Consider the following 22,357-nt stretch of genomic DNA (forward strand, 5'->3'; position numbering starts at 1 on the left):
ATATTAGTGATATACATCATTAAAATTTAAAAAAAAAGTTATTTCCTCCTATTCTGTGAGAAATATTTTATATATTTTCACTTTTTTATAGTTGTGACATATTTATGATGACAACCAATTTGCCCCCTACGAATCTAAGAGAGTACTAGTAATCTCAGGAAAGTTTAATTTATTGAATAATTATTTTTAAAAAAGTCTTATTTCAAATTATCCTAAGATTAAATTAGGAATCGTTCTTATTCATTTTTAACTGAAGTGACATTCTGATCAAGAATAGCGAAAAATCAATCTTTAACGACTTATAGCCTAAATTTGAGTCGGGACCAAGATAGGAAGTTTCATTTAAAACGGATAAGTTATTCGAAAGTAATACCAGAACTAACTAATTTCCATTCAGCTATATAAATAATTTTTTCGTCTAAAGAAATAAGGCGTTCCAAAAGTTGCGTTAATGAGTTGAATGTTACTTTAATATTTCTTTATGTTTGTCTAGCAGCATAAACCAAGCTAGTTCCTACCTAGTCATGTTAATGTTATTAAAATTGATTCATATTTGCCGCAGTTATCAGAGAAGATACGTATCAGTATAATAAATTGATTTTTTACTAAAAAAACTAATTAATTTGAATGAATACTTTTACAATAAAATCTGATAGTTTAGTTTTTATTAAAATGAAATATTTATACAATTATTAATTCAACAATCTTACCTGAAAGATTAGGTTAGAGTAAAAGTCCCTTTATTACTATTTAAATAGATGTAACGCTATAAATAAATAAACGCTACAATAAATGTATCTAATGCTATATTTTTTAAAAATTATTATGATATCATAAACAAAATGAAAACAAAAACGAAACCGGAGAAGGTTACTAAACTTTATACCAATACTTATTATTAAGGAGACTGAAGTAAATATATAAATAAAAATAATACGATTCTAAATTATGAGGGTAAGTCAATTATTATCCGCAATTTAGTTATATTTTTGATTATGTTGGTAGTACTGTTGTGTTGCGTAGATGACGCATGCGAGGTTTAATTGTTACGTCTGTGCAGGTTTGATGCTGCTAGGTTAGTTCCATTATCGCTGCCCTGCCGTTAACCATGGCTGCTCCGCTTTCTGTTTGCACCAAAGAAGAACAACGTTCAGTGATCCGTTTTTTGTGGTCGGAAGGTGTATCAGGGGCCGAAATTCAGGGAAGACTTTCGGTACATTACGGTAACAGTGTGTTGCCGCAACGGAGTGTCTACGAATGGACTGAAAAATTCAAAAATGGTCGCAAAAGTGTTACGCACGACGAAGGAGCCGGACGACCGTTTACCTCCACAAATGCGGAAAACATTGAGCGTGCACGTGACATGGTTTTCTTAGATAGACTAGTAACTATCGATTAAATGACATATCGTCTGCAAATTAGTCACGGTTCTGCCTACGAAATCATCCACAACAGACTTGGGTTTCATAAAGTCTGTGCAAGATGGGTCCCAAAACAACTCGCATAGTCGCATAAACAAGCGCGCTTGGACATCTGCCAAAAACATTTGGATCGCTATGGTAACGAACGTGAGATCTTAGACAGAATCGTCACTGGTGACGAAACACGGATCCATCATTACGAGCCGGAGAGTAAACGGCAGAGTATGGAATGGAAACATCCAAATTCGCCCTGCAAAAAAAGTTCCAAGACCCAACCATCCGCAGGAAAACTGATGCTTACAGTTTTTTGCCCCTTCTGACTAACACTTGTTTGGTCCACTCAAAGAGGCATTAAGGGGCAGTCGATTTACCTCGGACGAAAGTGAAAGAAGCGGTGCATTCCTGGCTCGCAGCTCAATCGAAAACCTTCTTTTATGAGGGCATCAGGAAGCTTGTGCAACGATGGACCAAGTGCGTTGAAATGCAAGGGGACTATGTTGAAAAATGATGTAGATGGAAGTTTCCTATTTGTATTGCAATAAAATTTATAACTACATTGCAGATAATAATTGACTTACCCTCGTATAATTTTCAATTATTATTAAATAATCAGACGTTTCACCAAATCTGATGTGGGCATCACATGACTTCCTTATACGCCTGTTAAAATACATATACCTACACGGTTTTAAAAGTACATAAAATTTTATTTCACTAATAATTTCTGATTTTTTCCATATTTCTTTTTTTATTGCTATTATTGAATTATTATTTATTGTAATTTTTTTTACACTCTGAGATTAATAATTATTAACAAATAAAAACATTTAAATTTTAAAAAAAAGTTGGAAATGAAGTCGGATTCGAACCCATGTTCCTTCCCTTGTAAGATCTAAATATTTCATTAATTAAAATTTTATTTGGCTATAACTCTGGATCCAATTAAAATAAGTACCACTTATGGCATATCGTTGAAAAGCTCTGAATTAGCGCTTATTACTCCAGTTAAGAAAAAGTTCAATATCCAAATTGTTTTGATTTTGAGCTTTTTTGAACACTTTTAGTCCAGTCGGTTGCAATCAAAGGGGGGTGCACAACTAGATGTTATAACAGTTCTAAATCCAAAATTTCAACATCCTACGGTTAATAATTTTTGGTGGTTATGCGAGATGCATACGTACGTACAGAAGTCACGCCGAAACTAGTCAAAATGGATCAGGGATGGTCAAAATGGATATTTCGGTTGAAATCTGAAAACCGAAATTTTTTGCGATCATAATATTTCCTTTACTTCGTACAAGGAAGTAAAAAAGATTATTATAATGATCGTGATGCATTTAAATATTTATGATGGTGTTGCGTAACTCACCTGAACAAATCAATTAATTCTACCTTTAGTAATCAATATCCTTTCGTTATTATTAATATAATATATTTACTCCTCCACAAAAAAAACCTATTATTTCATAACACAGAGGGTACAATAACTTGTTGCTTTACACTATCTGTCTTGGTTTTTCTTACGGTTATAATGTATTATGCAACTGAGATACTAGAAGTACTAGTTAGAGTTTATTTCTATTTCTCTGAGAGATGTTCACTGAATAGTCAGTGAGTTGATGAATGTGTCACTTATTTTGGTAAATATCATTTCCAATTCACTGGGCTTGCCAGGCTAATATGCAACACTAATATAATAAACTCTGTCACAAATTGTGATATTTCTCCGTTATGGAGAATCATGGCAGGCTACGGATTTAAATTATTTTTTTTTAAGTTACCTACTATTTAACATTGTACTCCGGTATTATTATTATGAGTTTCATATGACAGTGATGAAAAATAAATTACTGTTATATTATTTTTAGTAACAGATTATCTACAAAGTTATTAAGATAAGTCCCAAAATTCCAAGAATCTTTTAATTAAAACTGTATTACAGTCCGATATGTGTTACCTCATGAGCTATTACATTACCTGATATAAGAAACAACAATAGGAGGTGTATTATGCGGTTCAGTGATAACTCAACAGTATAATAAACTGTCCGCAGCAGGAAATTAATATTGTTTGTAAAACTCATAGAGTGGAATAAAGTAGCCCAGCAGTTGAATTTAATATAACTCGTTTCTATTCAGAGTTCAAATACTTTGACCATTAACCGTCGAAAAATATCATTCAAAAGAAGTTTTATATATATAAATTCAATATCAGGAGAACCCACGAGCGTTCGTTATCCTCATGCTTGTGAGAAACTTTGAAACATTTATATGTTCATTCAACCTCCAGCCGCTTATCTATTTCTTCTTTGTTTTCTTGTTCTCGTGAAACCCGGTTTCGCTTAGCTGCCCTTGATGATCGATCCATTCTTAGAGGGCATAATGAAAAAGATTAAAAAAATCCCTTTCGGCACGCGGGAAGATGGAGGTACATTTCACCGGTGCTAAGTAGGAGATAAAAAAGATTTCCACCTTAAAGTTAAGAAATCTTCAAATTTACTTAACAAGATAATGGTTGCATGTGAAAAAACGTTTTACATGTTTAGCATACGACAAGCCCCACCTTCTTACAAGTCCAGCAGCATTTTTGTCATCCCTTGCCGGAAGGGTTGGTCATATCAAAAATTATTTCAGAAAATAGTTTTAGGTAATGTTTAGAGGACTAAAGATCACTTTAAACCGATTCGATACTGTGCCTTTTAACAGAGGTATGATCTTTTTTGTCTTCGAAATCCCATTTTTTCCATCTCCTGAGGCAACGGTTGGTGATATCAAAAACCTTTACTTACATACGTTTTAGGCCCTTATCCATAGAAAAATAGGAACTTTAAACGAATTCGATATTTTACTTAAGAAAGTTATAGCGATATTTTGTTTTTTTCAAAAAAGCTCCCCCCCATTTCCACCTCAATGGTCCGATTTTGCCCACTATCGAACTCGACCGAGATTTTGGGTCGTTATATTTTATGCATCAATTTGAAAGTGATTGGCGCAAAATTACGGCATTTATCGTGTCCACAAGGAAGTGAAATATATATATATATATATAAACCTTTGAACTGACGGTGGTTTTGGGGTCTGGAGATGTGAAACGCGAAGATATGTCGAAATTTTTCGGAAGTCGAATCATAGTACCCATTGAAATAGGTAGCTTTCTTATGAAATCTACCTAAAACTATATGAAACGAAGAAGAAGAAAAATGAATAATGAAAGTGGATGTTCTGTTCAAAAAAAGAAAAAGAGGAAAGACGAAGAAGGAAGTATACAGACTTTACAAATGTTTTAAAAAAAAATTAAATTATAAAAGACAAAATAGCAGTAAATATAATAGTGTGAATATTAAATATTTTACAGATATCCATTAAACGAAAATATTAGTCATTTTACTTCATTGTACTTCTGTTACCGTGGCAACCGAAGTACAATAATAAAATAAAAGGATTAATTTTTGTTTCTTTAATGAATATCTTTAATTCACACCTTCAACTCCAAGAAGGATACGGCCTCGATCTATGGCTTAAAATCCTCCCTGGGAAAACGCGAATGTATCCTGAAAATGTTAAAGCAATCGGTGGGTTGGTTCTCGCATGTTTGTTACGAATAAACAAATTGACAAACTTTCGCATTTATATTTATATACTAGCCGGCTCGTTTATCCAGCTCGGTTAGAGGTTCAGGTCAGCCCAGGCGAATTCCGGAGCCAACGCAGGGGCTCCTCCCGGGGTCAAGGAGCCTACCCCACCTACCCCATGGCCACAGAGTTTGCTTCGCTCGCTATTCCCAATTTTCCAGGAGGACCGGCGCCCTGGATAACCGCAGGGCTTGCTTCGATCGCCATTCCCATCTACCCAGAGGCTTCCACCTTCTGGACCCCCGCACTGTATGTTATCGTCATGGTTGTGAGGATAATATTGATAAATAATAATATTCAGGCTTTATAGAAACTTGAAAAAGAAACTAATTTACAAATGGCAGAATAGTAGTAACTGTGCTTGCTAAAGTACACACACCTTTTACGAGTAAAACTTCATAATTTATTTGTTTTGCCATGGTGGCAGAATTATAATAATGAAGTAAAAGGATTAATCTAGTTTTTCCTTAATGAATGTCTTTAATTCACAACTTCACTCTCCTTGGGTGTGAAGAAATAATTATATTTTTAATATCTTTACCTTCAAAGGAGCTAGGGCTTCGGTCGATGGCTTTAAACCTTCCCTGGAATAAAACGAATGTATCCTGAAAATTTGAAAGTAATCGGTCAGTTTACCTGATGTATGAAAATTTAGCGTATGAAAATTTATCAAATACTCCGTTTGAATTTTGAAAATGGAACGATTGTTTTCTGAGTTATTATAAGAGCACCTCATTGCACCTTCCAAATTAGCACCCCAAGGCCACCTTGTTTTTTACCAGTTGATAGTGATGATTGGTCTAGCCTCCCACGTGGTGCTCGCTAGCCTCACACGCAGTTTCCACGGGAAGCCCATTATTTTTAACAGAAATTTTTTTAATTTATTTAATACTGTTTTATTTTATTTAACGTAAATTTAATTCTAATATTTTTGTAATATAATTCATTCGATTGAAAAAAATCATTCAGTTCAATCCCAGCTCACACAGCGAGTTCAGAGTTCATTAATTCAATTCATTAACACCCGGCAATCTCACTACTACATAATACATTTTTTTTTCGAGATTAAATATATCTAAAAACCATCTCGGTTATGGCAATAAACAGGGGTAAAAATTTTGTTGCGATTGATCGAATAGTTTTTGTTTATCCCAAACAAACAAAAACCCCCTTCCTCTTTATATAATAGTATGGATATATTTAAACCGTTATAAGAAATTTTACCTTTATTTTTGCCTAACCTCAATGTATTGATTGGTACAGGAACTGTGAAGAAACCAGCCATTTTATAATTAAATTTTCGTTATGAAGAGCTCTTTTATGGAGAGTTTACTGTAGTGAAAAAGGCAGTAGGAAACCACTTTAAATTTCAATTTCCTTAATAAGCCTGCTGTTTGTTATTCTTAAGAGCTGTATTATGTTCCTAACACAAAATGATCTATGGTCGGTTGCCTACAACAATTTCAGTTGCAGCAACTAACGTAATATCAATTTCGGTTATAATTAGCCCTGCAACAATTAAAAAAAAAAAAATGTTTGCTAATATAATGAAACATATTGATGCCTGTATAGCTGCATGTAGAGAACATTTCAAACGTTTATCATAACAAAAATGCTATACGTTATAAAATTATTATATGCATAAATACGTTACATTTCTAAAAAGCGATTTCTAAGAAGTGATAAAGCTTTTATCACGTATTGGTTTCCATGCATATATATTTTTTTCATATGAGTGTGTAATTTTTCGCTTATCCTAAATTATAGAAATCAGCAGAATTAAAACAATCGAATTTACTTAAAAGTTTATCTGTGTTGTACTCTCACATGTGTATGTGTGTGTGTGTGTGTGTGTGTGTGTGTGTGTGTGTGTGTGCACGCGTGCCCTACATATATATTTATATAAAGCGTATATAAATAAAATTATATAATTCATAAATATATCAAGATTTATTTATTACTTATTGATTTATTTATTATATTAATAAATAAATGAGTATTTAAATATTTATCCCTCTCCCGGAGACATTTTCAAAATAAAACAAAAATTTCACGAGAGAAATAAACATACAATTATAATTAAGTTAATGTTATAGTAAAGGACTGCATTAATTGAAAATAACAATTTTAATCACTATTGTTAAACTACATAAAATCTGACGACCCAGTGTGAAATTAGACGGTCGGTCGACTGTATAAATATTATATATAAATACGTATACATCAGTTGAATCTCTGCTGAAAACATGCTAATATTATTTATTATTTAAGGTTCAGTGTTTTCTTTCCTAAAAGTAGTAACATAAAAAGTTTTAATGATTATGGAACATGCTAAAATATCAAATGATATTTTGAGTTCAAATATAAATAATCTGATGTGGACACTACAAGACTTCTTTGTACGCCTATGAAATTACATATATACATTTTTAAAAGTACGTAAAATTTTATTTCATTAATAATTTTTGACTTTTTAATTTTTTTATTTTTTTATTGTTATTAAATTATTATTTATTGTAATTTTTTTCAATCAGAGGTAAATAATTATTAATTAATAAATCAATATATTTAAATTAAAAACAAAGTCGGATTCGACCGATCTGCCTTCCCCTTGTAAGATCAAATATTTCATTAATTAAAATTTTATACTCTGGAACCGATGAAAATAAGTACCACTATATCGTTGAAAAGCTTTCAATGAGGGCTTATTACTGCAGTTACGAAAATTAAATTTTTTTGGATTTTGGGCTTTTTTAGACACTTTTGGTCCATATCGATTGCAATCAAAAGGGGAGGTGCACAACTAGATGTTACAACAGTCCTAGATCCAAAATTTCAACATTCTACGGCTAGTCGTTTTTCAGTTATGCAAGAAACATAAATTCATACAGACGTCACGTCGAAACTAATCAAAATGGATATTTCCGTTGAAATATAAAAACCGAAATTTCGCGATCACAATACTTCTAAATTTCGTACAAGGAAGTATAAAAATTTAATTAAAATTTTTTGAGTTCCATTAAAAATTAAAAGTTAGACGTTATTGTATGCATTTTCTGGAAAAATGAGGTGAGACATTCCAGCGGCGGAAGTTAAGTAATAAAAAAAAGAAATATGAATAAAAACCCAAAAGATAGTTCCGGCTCCTGATGATGGTTCCTAGAAGCAGAATAGCTGGGCTCACTTCCATCACCGGGGGTTTGCGGTAAAGGGTGAAGGAGAAAAGATCCGGAATCGGCGGGCCAACCAATCATGCCGGACTTACATGCGGTAGACTGAGAGGCTCGTTAGAGTCGGAGGGACACCCCTTGGGATTGAGTATTTCTTGGATGCCGATCCTTCCCAGGGAGGCAGAAGGATGAAAAAAAGAATGTGAGAAAGTAATTTAATTTTTCTTTCTCGTCTAACGCTATAGCAACAGACCTATATCTGTAGAAGGGGAAGTATTGTAATCGGTCCAATTTGGGCATATGCGGTTTTCACCGGATCTTGACGTTTTGACACCTAAGGAACCAAAAAAAGCGGAAATTTTCCGGATGTTCGTATGTACGTGTGTTTGAAGGTGTCGCCCTCTAAATCACCTTATATCTCTAGAACTACTTGACCGATTTTGACCAAACTTTGACAGATTACTTCTATAACTGGGGCATTGATGCGATTAAATTATCAACTTAAAAGGTCAAGGGGGTGAGGCTGTAGAGCAAGGTTTAAATCTAGAGATTTAGACTAATTAAGATTAGGCATATTTGTTAACAATTAAAAAATAATAATATTTCCAATAAAACAATTTTTTTCAAAATCGCACCCCCACCCCAAAAAAATGCTTTGAATAAACTAGTAACTAAGTGGGTATATTATGTCATCAGTACTCCCTCTCACCACAATGAGCGCTAGTGTCGCATAGATGTAAAGCTGCTGTAACCGTCCGCTATGTTGTTACGTCGCAGGTGACCGACCGGTAAACTTAAATGAATGAATAATATGTAAAGTGTAAAAAAGTATTTAAATTGGCTGCTAGTAACGTCACAACCGCACGAATGAAATACGGTATGCGCACGCGCTTTAGTTAGAATCATTGAATTAAATAAACAAAAAATATTATATTTAAATAAAATGATAAATATTTAAATTAAGTTGTGTGTAAGCCGTGCATCACAATAAAGCCGCGTGACGGGAAAGTCCTACAACTGTGTTGTCAGCTTCTTTTTTTTTGTTTGTAAATCTCTTAAAAAAATATTTCACTTTCTAACTATGTCACGGTTGTTTGGATAATATTTAATGGTCATAAGTTTGTTTGTTAAAGAAAAAAATATTGAAAAATCTTCCCTACTATTTTTTTCTATAATTTATTTTCTTTTTTCCACTATTTTGACAGCTAATTTTTCACTAAATTAAATTATATTCAGTACTGTGTTAACCGATTTCATTTAACAAGGATATCTGATATTTATGGGCTCGACGACACGATATGTCACTCAGTTATAATGCTTTATTATTATTATTATTTAGGAAGGTAAAATATACAATTTTACCTTATTATTTACTAACTGAATAACTTTCAATGTTTTTACATCTTAAGGTGCTTTGCGTGATTTTTTTTTTATTATTTATTTCTTTAAGCTTTATATTTTAATGATATTTATATATCATTTAAAAATAATAAATTTTTCTTTTATTGTTAGTTATGATAGTTTCTTATGAAATTTTATTATTACTTTGTTATTTATAGAAGTTGAATTCGTTAATTTTACGATAATTTTCAGTACCGTATCAGGAAAAAGAACATATGAGCTTATTAGCAATTCATTTCAACCAGCTAACGTTATTTTTATTCAATTATTTGTGCGTGCGGTTTTTTTTAATTTTTTAGAATAGAATTTTTTTAAAAGAAATTCATTTAAAATAAAAAATTATAATAATAATGGTAATATTTTTTGGTTATTGACTAATAAATTTAATTAATGTAATAAAATTGATTACCTTTTATTTTTAGATTCCAATCATATTTTTTTTTTATTTTAATATTTTTTTGGATGTAGAAATTGTTTTGCGCCAACTTCTTTAGACATCTATTAAACATATTGCAATCAAAAACTTTGTATTACATAAAAAAATGAGCGTAAATGTATAAATTTGTTATAATTATTTTTTTCGGATACAGGTTTTGATATACTAAAGTATTCTCATTCTTGATTTAAAATATTAGTTATTGTAGGATTTAATATAATTAATGGACCAATGGATGATTGAAAATGCAGTTAAGCTTCGTAATATATAATAAAATATTAGAAAAAATAGAATTGAAGGTTACGAATAAAAGATAATATTATTTTTTATTTTTTTAAATTCATTTATTTAGGAATTTTCCGTTTCCGTAATTGAACATTACAATAAAGTATTGTTACAATTTAACTGAAAATTATAATAATTTTTTTTTTAATTTACATTTAAATTTTAAATGTGGTTTCATAAATATAGAATATTTGATTATATGGTTAAGAATGAAGAGTACCTTAAAATATATCGGTATATTACTAAACTGTTATTTCTTAGTTACTGCTAAATTCAGAAGAAATTTGATGAAATAGATGTATCGTTTACTAATATAATCAATTATTAAAATTGTATTTTTTATTTATTTAAAATAACCTTAAATTTGGAATGGAGTTCTAGAATATATTCTCTCTTTTTCTGTTTTCTTCTGTAAATACCGTGAGGTATTACTTTAGAGGATGATATGTATGAATGTAAATGAAGTGTTGTCTTGTACAGTCTCAGATCGACTACTTCTGAGATGTGTGGTAGAATATGTTATTGTTATTGTTAATATGTTATTATGAATAAATTACTATTACCATGATGGAAATTGTATTGGTTAATATGGAAATTTAGAGATTTACAATGTAAAAGTTAAAAATTCCTACGTAAATAAAATACACAACCAGTTTTCTAACTTTAAATGATCGATGCACCATTATTGATAATTTATTTTTTCAACCGATTTCAGAAAAATATCTGTAAGAGCAGGTGAACGTAAGGTTCAATATTTTTGTTGGCTTTCTTACAGATTCAGGGCTTTTTTACTGTACTATTATGAATTTATTTAAATTTGATAAATATATATACAAATGTCTGAAATATTTTGTCATAATTTAAGTACATTTATTTGTATTCATTTTGAATTTGACTTCAACAGCATTAACTCTTTCAAGTTATTAACAGTCCATGTTATTTTAATTTATAATTATTTTCTATCGTATTTAGTTTTAACATTTCTTTTATTTTATTGCTTTAATCATATTTTTTATCAATTTTATTATTGTCAATTTTAAATTATTTTGTTCGGTTCATCTAAAACATTCGATTTAATTACTTCTTCATTTAATGTATAACTGTATGTATTTTTTTTTTATTAATTTTTCATTTTCATGCCATCATTCATTCTATTTATTATTTATCAAAATTTAAAAAAAACAGAGTTTTGTCTTCTGGGGGTTTCTGTCACAATTAAATCCGGTTACAGGTCTTTACACCAATGGTGGTGATGAAAGATACTTGTAACGGGGACGGTGAAGGTGTCACCATAAACAAATAATGATAATAATAATGAAAAATATGACGATTTAATATTTGTAATTGTACTTTGTACTTTCTAACATATAAAAGCATTTTAATAAAAAATATAATGTATTCGTATAAAAAAAAAAAAAACAACAAATATAATAAAGATTATTCATTTAGTTTGAAAATCTACAGTTATAGGATAATCAAACAATGAAATATATGTGGATTTCTATGTAAAATCATAAGAAAATCTACGGAACTGATCGTTAGAATCTTGATAATTATCTTTGTTAATTAATGTGGTGATTTAAAATTAAAAGCCATGGATTGTATGAATTATAACGAAGTAGTGAGCTTCATATCGAAGTATACGATAAAAAAACACTTGTATTCAAAGAGTTTATTGTGTTTAATGGTTCGTATTTCTTGATTTACTGCTTAAATAATGTCTAAACAATTAATTTGTTTCGTTGCTGTAATTGAAAGGTTAACTTAAGTAAATTAATTTCATGGAAATTTAGTGAAGGAGTGCATTAGTTCAAATGAACCGAAGATTAAAAGCTTGTTTTTCACGTAAGCAAGTTTGATCTCGTTACCGTTATTGGTTTAGATTTGTTGGGTGACTTACTTAAAAAAATTGAATTAATTAACGAAATTATAAAAAAGACTTAATAAAAATTTAAACGTTCCTCTATTTACGTATATTTATACATTAATTTTATCAAAAACAAAATATTTTTTTTATTTCCTTGGTAATTTGTCTATTAACCAAATAAAAATATTAATGATAGTAACAGAGGCTACAAAAGTATTACTCAAATTTTATCTTTGATATCGATAATTTTGGAGCTTAATAGTATTTTTAACAAAAAATCAAAGGCGATCTTCTCTAATCGCTTTCATTTAATATACCCAATTTACACTTTTTTACTAAAATATCTCGTCAAAAATGTAAAACTATTAAAGTGAAGTACCTTTTTAATTAAATCTTTTTTTAACTTAACTTTTTTATCCATGAGAAATATTCAAAATACATTTTAAAATCTATAACTCTTCTAGGAATACATAGATATTTCAGTCGGTTATTCTTAAAATAATAAACTGGTTTTTGTAAGCTGAATAAAAAATTATATAATAATTTTTTTTCTTTTAATTACCAATCCTGATTGAAATATATACTGGAATACCGTTGATTATAGAATGGGCTAATTGGTTGAAGTAAAAGTTTGGTTATTAGGTAATTAACTGAGCTATGAATCTTTTTCTGTTTAGCATCCGGAATCACCGTAAGGTATTACTTACGAGAATGATATGTATAAATGTAAATGAAATGAAGTCTTGTACAGTCTCAGGTCGACCATTCCTGGTATGTGTGGTTTATTGAAACCCAACCACCAAATAACACTGGTATCCACGATCTAGTATTCAAATCCAAATAAAAGTAAACTGTCTTTTCTAGGATATACACTGCCTTTTTGGATCTGTGTATCTTCCCCTTTCTTTTTCTTGTTTAGCCTTCGGGAATTAACGTCCAGGTATTACTACAGAGGATGAATGAGGATGATATGTATGAGTAAATGAAGTGTAGTCTTGTGCAGTTTCAGTTCAATCATTCCTGAGACGTGTGGTTAATTGAAATCTAACCACCAAAGAACACCGGTATCCACGATCTAGTATTTAAATCCGTATAAAAGTAACTGTCTTTACTAGGACTTGAACGCTAAAACTGTCACTTCCATATCGCCTGATTTGGGAAGACGCGTTCACCACTAGACCAACCCCTGGGTTTGGCCTGTGTGTCTAGATTGTTTTTTGTACACGTTTCATGCGTCCATTACGTCAGACCGTATTGAAAAAAAAAGTTAAAAAGGGTTGTCTAAGTTTTTTTTTATATAAAAATTTTAATCTTGGAATAATATTTCGTGGATTAACAGAATTTAATAATCTGAGGGCAAAATAGGATTATCCGAATTTGTTTAACATTATTATGAGTGATCAACTACTCGTAAGTCAACTCGTGGTAAGAGGTAACTTGTAAGTACTCGGGGTCAAGGTTTTAATTTCTACAAGTAAAGTATAGAACACAATTAGTTTATATAATTTATATTTTTGTCTTATTTGGAGCAAGAAATAAGGAAAGAAAAATTGAATAAACTTCCTTGGATTGTATTTTTTTTGTAAACTTAATCTATTGTATTTTTATTATAATTTAAAATAAATTGGGAAGCCTAATTTTATTTGAATTAATTTTTTGTATTATTATGCATACCGCTTTTCCACCGGTCCTCGAATCCTGTCAGACTGTCCCAGCGTGAAATTAGCCCACACCCAAAAATCCAAATCAGCGAATAATGCATAAAAGTTAAGCAAAATTTCTAATCAGATATTTGGTGCCCATTCCTTCCACTAGTCTTTAGAGATCCGAATATCTTTAATCAAACTAAGAGCAATACATTTATTTCATTACCATTTTGCGTTGACACCCTGAGTATAGTCGTATATGTAACATTATATTTCTTGCACAATCTTAGAATAGATTCCATTTTCCTAAAGGAGCATCTATCGTTGAAATTGTACGGCATGTGAAAGTAAACGAACGAAATTTAATATTTTCAACCAAATTATCGCCAGAGGGAATAGGCATTAAGTAACATATTAAAAAATTAAAAAATGTAATAATTACATTTGTTTACGAAGGAAAAAATATCTTGTTTAATAAGAAATTTTGTTGACAAGAATCTATTAAACAGGAGTGTGCAAAATAGCAGTGATTAGTGCCAAGTTTTTATCCTTTTATTTTGTCCTGTTTGAAGGAAATTTTTGGCAGAGAAACACTGTTTTATTTTTATTATATAATTTATCGTTTTATAATTAGGCTATATTTCAAATCGCATTTTACTTGTATACCTTATCATTTTTTGTATTATTGTTATTTAGTTCATTATTTGTTTATTTCTAATTTAAGTTTTGTATTAAAATAAGAATTAACAATTTTATCAACATTTCAGTCGAAGAGTAGTTGAATTAAATAAATTTTTTTTTTCAGAAAATTTTTAACGATTTTTTAATTTTATAATGTTTATTTTTTTGTGATCGGTTTAAAGAGATTTGAAATTTAAGGAAATTAATTAAAATTGTATAAATTTTTTTCAACAAAGAACATAAAATTATGTTTTTTAATAATTTTTTTTTAATTGATAAACGTTAAAACATGTAAATAAATTTCCTAAGATGTAGATTAAATAGTAATTTTTTTTTATTAAAATGGGTAGTCATTTATATTTGTAAATATATATATATTAGGAGGTCAAATATCATATTGATTACTATTTGTTAATTAGTGTATAATGAATTTTATCCCAATAATGAATCGATGTGCAACTGGTAATATAAACCCCTATTAGAAACGAAATTTTCTGTTTTGCCGATAGCTTAATACACAGTTTCAATTTCAGTATTCCTAACGCTTTCTATAAGAACAAATGGTTTTATATACATATAAAATAAAAATAAATTTCATTATTACACTTAATTTTATTTATATTTACAATATCATTTTTTAATTATTTGCAAAAAAGTAGTCCAGTGTAATTATTAAAATGTTGTTTTTTTTTTACTAAACTTTAAAAAAAATTAGTAAGTTAATATAAAATATTTAATAATCTTAAAGGCATTATATAATTGTATGGTTGGTATAATTCTGGAAATTTTACATGGCTTTTGTATGTATTTTCAAACTCAATGAGAATCAATTGAATTAACAGCCGAAAAAAATAAAGAAGGAATATGCCACCTGGTCTTTTTTCTATTCATTTTCCTTAAAGGATCCTGATTTATTTTTTCTATAAAAAACTGGCTCCAATTTATAGATATATATTATGGTTAATAAAAGGTATATTTATGAATATAGGGATGTATATAGTACATTTATATATATATATATTTATGTCATTATTATGTGCATATCATCTGTATTGGGATTTAATGATTTATAAATTATTGATAAATCTATTTTTTCCTTTTTTTTCATTTCTATTTGTATTTTTTAGTTGCATTTACCTGTTACATTTCCTTCCTCTTCTATATCTATTTCAGCCGGTTCAATATTTTCCACATTCAAATAATCAGTTTCAAGCTCCTGACAACCGGTGATGGTGATAATAGAAAAAAGTGTGATAATCGCTATTCTTCTCCCCAACAACATCGCATTACATCGCGACTGAACTGAAATTCATTTGTGTACTACACAAAACCTTTCTATATAAATTTTCCCCTTTATTCCTCAGAATTTCCCTCGGTACGTTACACCTGAATTTGATGGTACCCCTACATCAGCTGGGCCAGCCAGCATCCTCTCTCCTATCTACATTTTACGTACCTCTCTCGTGTTAGTTCACCACCACCCCCTTTACCCCCTCTCTCTTTTTACGACTGATCGATCCATTCCGTGAGCCTCTGTTACCCCCTCTTTTATTAGACAGCCCAGTTCTGTTATCAAACTGAATTAAAGTATTGTATGATAACCGATTAAAGAGATACAATTACCAAATTTTTAAGCGATATTAACTGTAGTTTAAATTTTTATTGATGTAATTATTGATTCTAATGAAGTTTTTAGAATTGATTATATCGAACATAATGAACCTACAATTGGTTTTTTTTCTACTTATATGATTTTGTTTAATTCCTTCTTACGAAGTAATCATTATGGTTTTGTACAAATGTAATTACAGTCCATTTTATGATTTTGTATGAAAACGAACATATTATCTAGTTATTAAATAAAGTAATGTAAAATTTGGAAAAAATGAAACGTTATCAAATTTTTTGTGATCATGATTTTCCTTTTTTTTTTTGTTGCATCATTAGATAGCTTTATTGACCACTTTAATTTTGTTACTAAAAATCAGTTGTTTAGTATTACTAATTTACAATGAATGCTAAAATTGTCTCTATTTTCCAAAAAAATAATTTATCTAAATAGTAAGTTTTAGGAAAATGTTGGAAAAAGTCGTGTTAAATTAACTACCTGTTAAGAGCAAACTACCAAATCGATTCAAAGCTCGGATAATGGTAGTACTACGAGTTAAATAAAAACTTTCTCTATTTTTATCCGTTAACGATATTTAATCCGTATTTTTGATCATACCGCTGCAAATTATTTGAAAAACAAGTGTAATTTTTTACATTACAGTTTAGAGAACTTTACGCATAATTTCACATAGAGCATATTATTTAGAGAATTACGCGAGAAATAGTATTAAGGAAAAACTCCTTTACCTATTTTTGTTGATGTTGAGATATATGATAAAATATCGCTATCCGTTTATCATTTGTCTAATTTTCCTGCATTTTTTCAACGTATAAAAACGTTTCTTAAGATTTATTAATGTTTCTTGTGACGTAATTTATTACATTTTAATACTACATTATTCGAGTAGATTAGTTGTTTTTTTTAACGGAATTTTAAGATATAAATTGAAAATATTTTGCTTATTAACCTGACAGTAATCACTCCTGAAAAGGATATAGCCATCCTGAGCAATGGTGACCAGAAGAATTGAGGATTGAATTGGTTTCTCATTACTTTTATATAACCGAACGTGTACTGCTTTATATTGCACATTTACATGCCAGGATTATCGATATGCATATAAATACGTGTGACACATCCGATCGGTTCTTCACAGGGAACAGTGGTTCTTTTATATTTTAATTAAGTCTTAGCTAATGAAACTGGGATAGACAGTATAAAAAAATAAATAAATCTCTTTTTGATTTAAAACAACTTTTCATATGTCATATCTCAACTAAGTAAGCAGAGTAAAGCTATCTTATATTTTAATAAAATTTTAACCTCACCTGATTTTTTCCCCGAAAAATGTATTCTGGGTTTTTTATTAAAAAAATATTTTGTAAAATAAAATTGTATGATATCCATTAATGGGATTTATAAAAAAGTAATCCAGATTTTATTACAGTTATTCAAAGAAATCTTACGCTCCTCTCCAAATTTCAAAGATTTAATTGAAAAAAGGCTGTCTATGTGGTTGCTAAATTTTCTCAGCTAAATTTAACTTTCCTTCCTTATGGTTGAAACCGGAACACTCCATTCCTTTGTCTAATTTTCATAAAAATTTTTAAATATTAATTATTATTTTCTTATGAATTTTCCGGAAATCTCCAGATATCCTAAACAACTTTATGGATTCCGGGCCTGTAGACAGCCGCGTCTATTATTCGTGACGTATGCGTGAGGTGTAGTCTTGTACAGACTCAGACCGACCATTCCTGAGACGTGTGGTTAAATGAAACTGAACCGCTAAAGAACACGGGTATCCACGATCTAATATTCAGTTCCAAATAAAAGTAACTATATTAGGATTCGAATCTGAGAACTCTTGACATCGAAATCAGCTGATTTATGATGACGAGTTTTATCACTTGACCAAACCGGCCGGTTATAAACATTAATGCTCTATATTTATGCGATTCAGAATATTAAATTTATGATTGTACAATGCTATGTATAATCATATGTCTTTTTTTGTCTTCCGTCATTTGACTGGTTTGATGCAGCTCTCCAATATTCCCTATCTAGTGCCAGTCGTTTCATTTCTGTATATTTCCTACATCCTACATCCCTAACAATTTGTTTTAGATATTCCAAACGTTGCCTGCTTACACAATTTTTCCCATCTACTTGTCCCTCCAATATCAAAGCGACTATTCTAGGATGCATTACGATTTTTATTAACTATCTAAGATGTGGCCTCTCTTTTAGCTATATTTTTCCAAATGCTTCTTTCTTCATTAATTTTCCGCAAAACCTCTTCATTTGTCACTTTATCCACCCATTTTTAAGATTCTCTTATAGCACCACATTTCAAAAACTTGTAATCGTTTCTTCTCAGGTACTCTGGACAAATTATCATACAGTCGTAACTCCTGTATTAAGTATAAAAGCTGTGTAATCAGCCGAGTTAGAGTTCTTAAGTACCTAGGTGTTTTGTTTGTTGAGAAATTGCTGTTTAGTAACCTCATTAGGCAAGTAGGGATAGACGCCGTCTCTGTCATGCACAAGCTTAGGAGGATTGCTCGAAATGATTACGGGCTGTCGGGCCGTCATTTGTACATGGTATATCGAGGTTTCAAAAGGATGACCTCTTACGCGGCGTCCGTTTGGGCGCAAAGGTTGGAAAGAAATCGAGTATTTTGTTCAAAATTTAAGGAGTGTCCAGCGTAGAACCTTAAATGTATGCCTTGGTGTTTTTAAAAACCTGCTACAAGGTTACCACCGTATTGGGAAAGGCTCTCCCAATCGATGTAGTAGTGAAAGTTCGGGCGGCCATGTGGAAATTGCGAAGAGGCAGGGAGGCCGAGGTATTTGGGATGCGATTTCGAGCCGGGCCTATACCGGAGCGGAACGGGATCTCAATGCACCGGTACTACATTTCGAACAGTTGCCCATCTCCCGCCTGCGAAGGAGGCTTTACAGGATCGCGATGGAAGCATGGCAGCAGAAATGGCACGCCACGACTAAGAGAAGATCCTTGAATAAATTTATACAGGATTTGAGGGGATGGTTTGCCTCTCCTTCGTTTTTAAGGGCAACAGAAGCCCGAGTGCTCTCCAGCCATGCAAATTTAAACCAATATTTGTTTCGGTTCCGCCTGGCAGCTGATGAGCTGTGCGTCTGTGGGGAACACATGATGTTCGACTGCCCAGCTCTTGGCGGGGCCAGAACTCAGGTCATCCTGGAACTTAGAGGTCAAGGGGAAAATTGGCCACTCACAACGACGAGTCAATGGGGCGAAAGCCGCGTTGTCGGACCGTATGGGAGTTCCTTGATGCGGTTGCTTTGTTCAACCGACATCAGTAGTTTACCTAAGGAAAAAGACTTCTACCTGACTGCTGTGGGAAGCTAGCCAGAGATATGGCTAGCTACCAGCCAGATTAAGGCTCCAAGCGCTTTTAATGGTGTACAGGTACTTGCTGACAATCAGCGGCCTAGGCGTGGCAGCGAATTGCTGTCTTCGACGAGATATACTTAATTATTCATGGTCATATATGTTTTAGTACTTGACGGAGTGCGCCTACCCATTTTAATGATATATGACACGTGGGCGGTGGAACACGCAAGCGAGTGGTGTATGGTACCACGCTTATTCCGCTCACGCTTTTAGGTTGGCTCTAGGAGCTAGTTAGGACACTGATCGCTAAATTAATTCGAGGCTCAGTAGCCGTTTGTGGCACAGACATTCAGTCTTATGCTTCAAAGTGAACGAATAGGGTGGTGGCGGGAGAAATGCCAAGCAAACCAATATTCTCAGGTCCTCTGATCGTCCAAGTTTTACTTCCATATAAACTCCGCTCTAAACATATGTGTACTTTCAAAAATGCTTTCCTGATGTTCAAATTAATTTTTGGTGTAAGCAAATTATATTTCTGACTGAAAGCTCGTTTTACCTATGATATCCGGCATTCTATATCGCTTCTGCTTCGTCCATCTTTAGTAATTCTACTTCCCAAATAATAAAATTCTTCTATCTTCATAGTCTTTTCTTGTCCTATTTTTATATTCAGTGGTCCATTTACTTTATTTCTACTACATAGTATTACATTTGTTTTGTTCTTGTTGATTTTCATGCGGTAGTTCTTGCGAACGACTTCATCCATGTCATCCATTGTTTCTTCTAAATCTTTTCTTACTCTCGCCTAGAATTACTACCAAATCGTAGCATCTTTATATTTTCACTTTGCACTATTACTTCGGATCTAAGTTGTTCTTTAACATCATTAACGGCTAGTTGTATGTAAAGATTAAAAAGTAACGGGGATAGGGAACGTCCTTGACGGACTCCCACTTTTATTACTGCTGCTTTCTTATGCTCTTCAATTATTACTATTGCAGCTTGGTTCCTGTAAATGTTAGAAATTGTTCTTCTATCTCTATACTTGAACCCTAAACTTTTTAAAATACTGAACATTTTATTCCAGTTTACATTATCAAGTGCCTTTTCTAAGTTTATAAATGCCACGTTTGACGATTTGTTTTTCTTTAATCTTCCTTCTGCTATTAATCTGAGTGCTAAAATTGGTTCCCTTGTCCCTATTTTCCTGAAACCAAATTGGTCTTCTCCTAACACTTCTTCCACTATTCTCTCAATTCTTCTGTACAGAATTCTAGTTAAGATTTTTGATGCGTGAGTAGTTAAGCAAATTGTTCTGTATTCTTCACATTTTTCTGCTACTGCTTTCTTTGGTATCATTACTATAACACTGTTTTTGAAGTCAGACGGAACTTCCCCTTTTTCGTAAGTATTACACACCAGTTTGTATAATCTATCTGTCGGTTCCTCATCAGCACTGCGCAATAATTTTTCTATCCCAGGATACTTTCTGCCATTCAGATCCTTTAATGCTCTATTAAATTCAGATCTCAATATTGTATTTCCCTTTTCATCCTCTTCCAATTTTCCTTTTTCCTATATAACACCAGTTTCTAATTCATTTCCTCCGTATAACTCTTCAATATATTCCACCCACCTATCAACATTTTCTTTCGTATTAAAAATCGGTTTACCAACTTTATTTAACACATTATTTGATTTTATCTTATGTACCATAAAATTGCACCACTTAATTTTCTTGTATGCTCTGTTTTACCATTGATCATTTCTCTTTTCACTTGTGAACACTTTTCTTCAATCCACTTTTCTTTCTTTAATTTGCACTTCCTCTTTATAGTATTTCTTACTTGTCGATAGTTCCTTTTACCATCTTCATCACTACATTCTTAAACTTTCTACATTTATCCATTCAGCTGCAATATATTCTGTGATATCCAAGATTTTCTACCAGTTCTCTTTGTTCCAATTAAGTTCGCTTCTGCTGATTTAAGAATTTCTTTTTTAATATTTTCTCATTCTTCTTCTATATTTTCTACCTTATCTTTTTTACTCAGACCTCTTGCGATATTCTCCTCAAAAATCTTCTTTACCTCCTCTTTCTCAAGCTTCTTTAAATTCCACCGATTCATCTGACACCTTTTCTGTAGGTTTATAAACTCCAATCTACATTTCATTACCATTAAATTATGGTCGCTATCAATGTCTGCTCCTGGATGGGCTTTGCAGTCAACGAGTTTATTTCTAAATCTTTGCTTAACCATGCTATAATCTATCTGATATCTTGCAGTATCACCTGGCTTTTTTCATTTGTTTATTCTTCTACTGTGATTTTTAAACTGTGTTGGCAATTACTAAATTATACTTTGTGTAAAACTCTGTTAGTCGGTTTTCTCTTTCATTCCTTTTGCTCACCCCATATTCACACCCTTGCCTCATACCCTTTTCATATAACTTAAGCGTACTCATAGGAATATTGTAGCTATCTTTTTATCGGATAAATGATTGATGACAAGCCGATGTTAAAGATGTTGTGGAACGTGACTAGATCCATCTGGATACGTGTTAACTGTATCCGAAAGAGAGTTTTCGTTGTCTCTTCTTAGTTGTTTGGGATTTTTTACGCCTGACAAATAAAACATGTCGATATTATTATTATTTTGCCCCGTAGCAAAATATTCGTAATAGTTTTGCGTTTCACAGGAAAAATCATTACTGAATTTAATTCCCTTTCTTTGGAAGGAATAACCTCTTCATTGATAGCTAAGGGTAATAATTTATACTTAAATTTCGGATAACTTTTCTAGCAAAACCTGTTATTTCACTTGTTA

The 22,357-nt window shown here is 31.4% G+C and overlaps 1 protein-coding gene across 2 annotated transcripts in view; it reads right to left on the reverse strand.

Moving 5' to 3' along the window:
* LOC142329714 (uncharacterized) overlaps positions 1–15,826 on the reverse strand; it is a 246,437-nt gene extending 230,611 nt beyond the window's left edge. For both annotated transcript variants that reach the window (XM_075374432.1, XM_075374431.1), the window contains exon 1: positions 15,676–15,826. In XM_075374432.1, the coding sequence (XP_075230547.1) occupies positions 15,676–15,820 (145 nt within the window). In that variant the 5' untranslated portion in view covers positions 15,821–15,826. The remainder of the gene's footprint in view (positions 1–15,675) is intronic.
* Between the last annotated feature and the right edge of the window lie 6,531 nt (positions 15,827–22,357).

This window comes from Lycorma delicatula, chromosome 9, assembly GCF_047948215.1.
Source record: "Lycorma delicatula isolate Av1 chromosome 9, ASM4794821v1, whole genome shotgun sequence".
Lineage (NCBI taxonomy): Eukaryota > Metazoa > Arthropoda > Insecta > Hemiptera > Fulgoridae > Lycorma > Lycorma delicatula.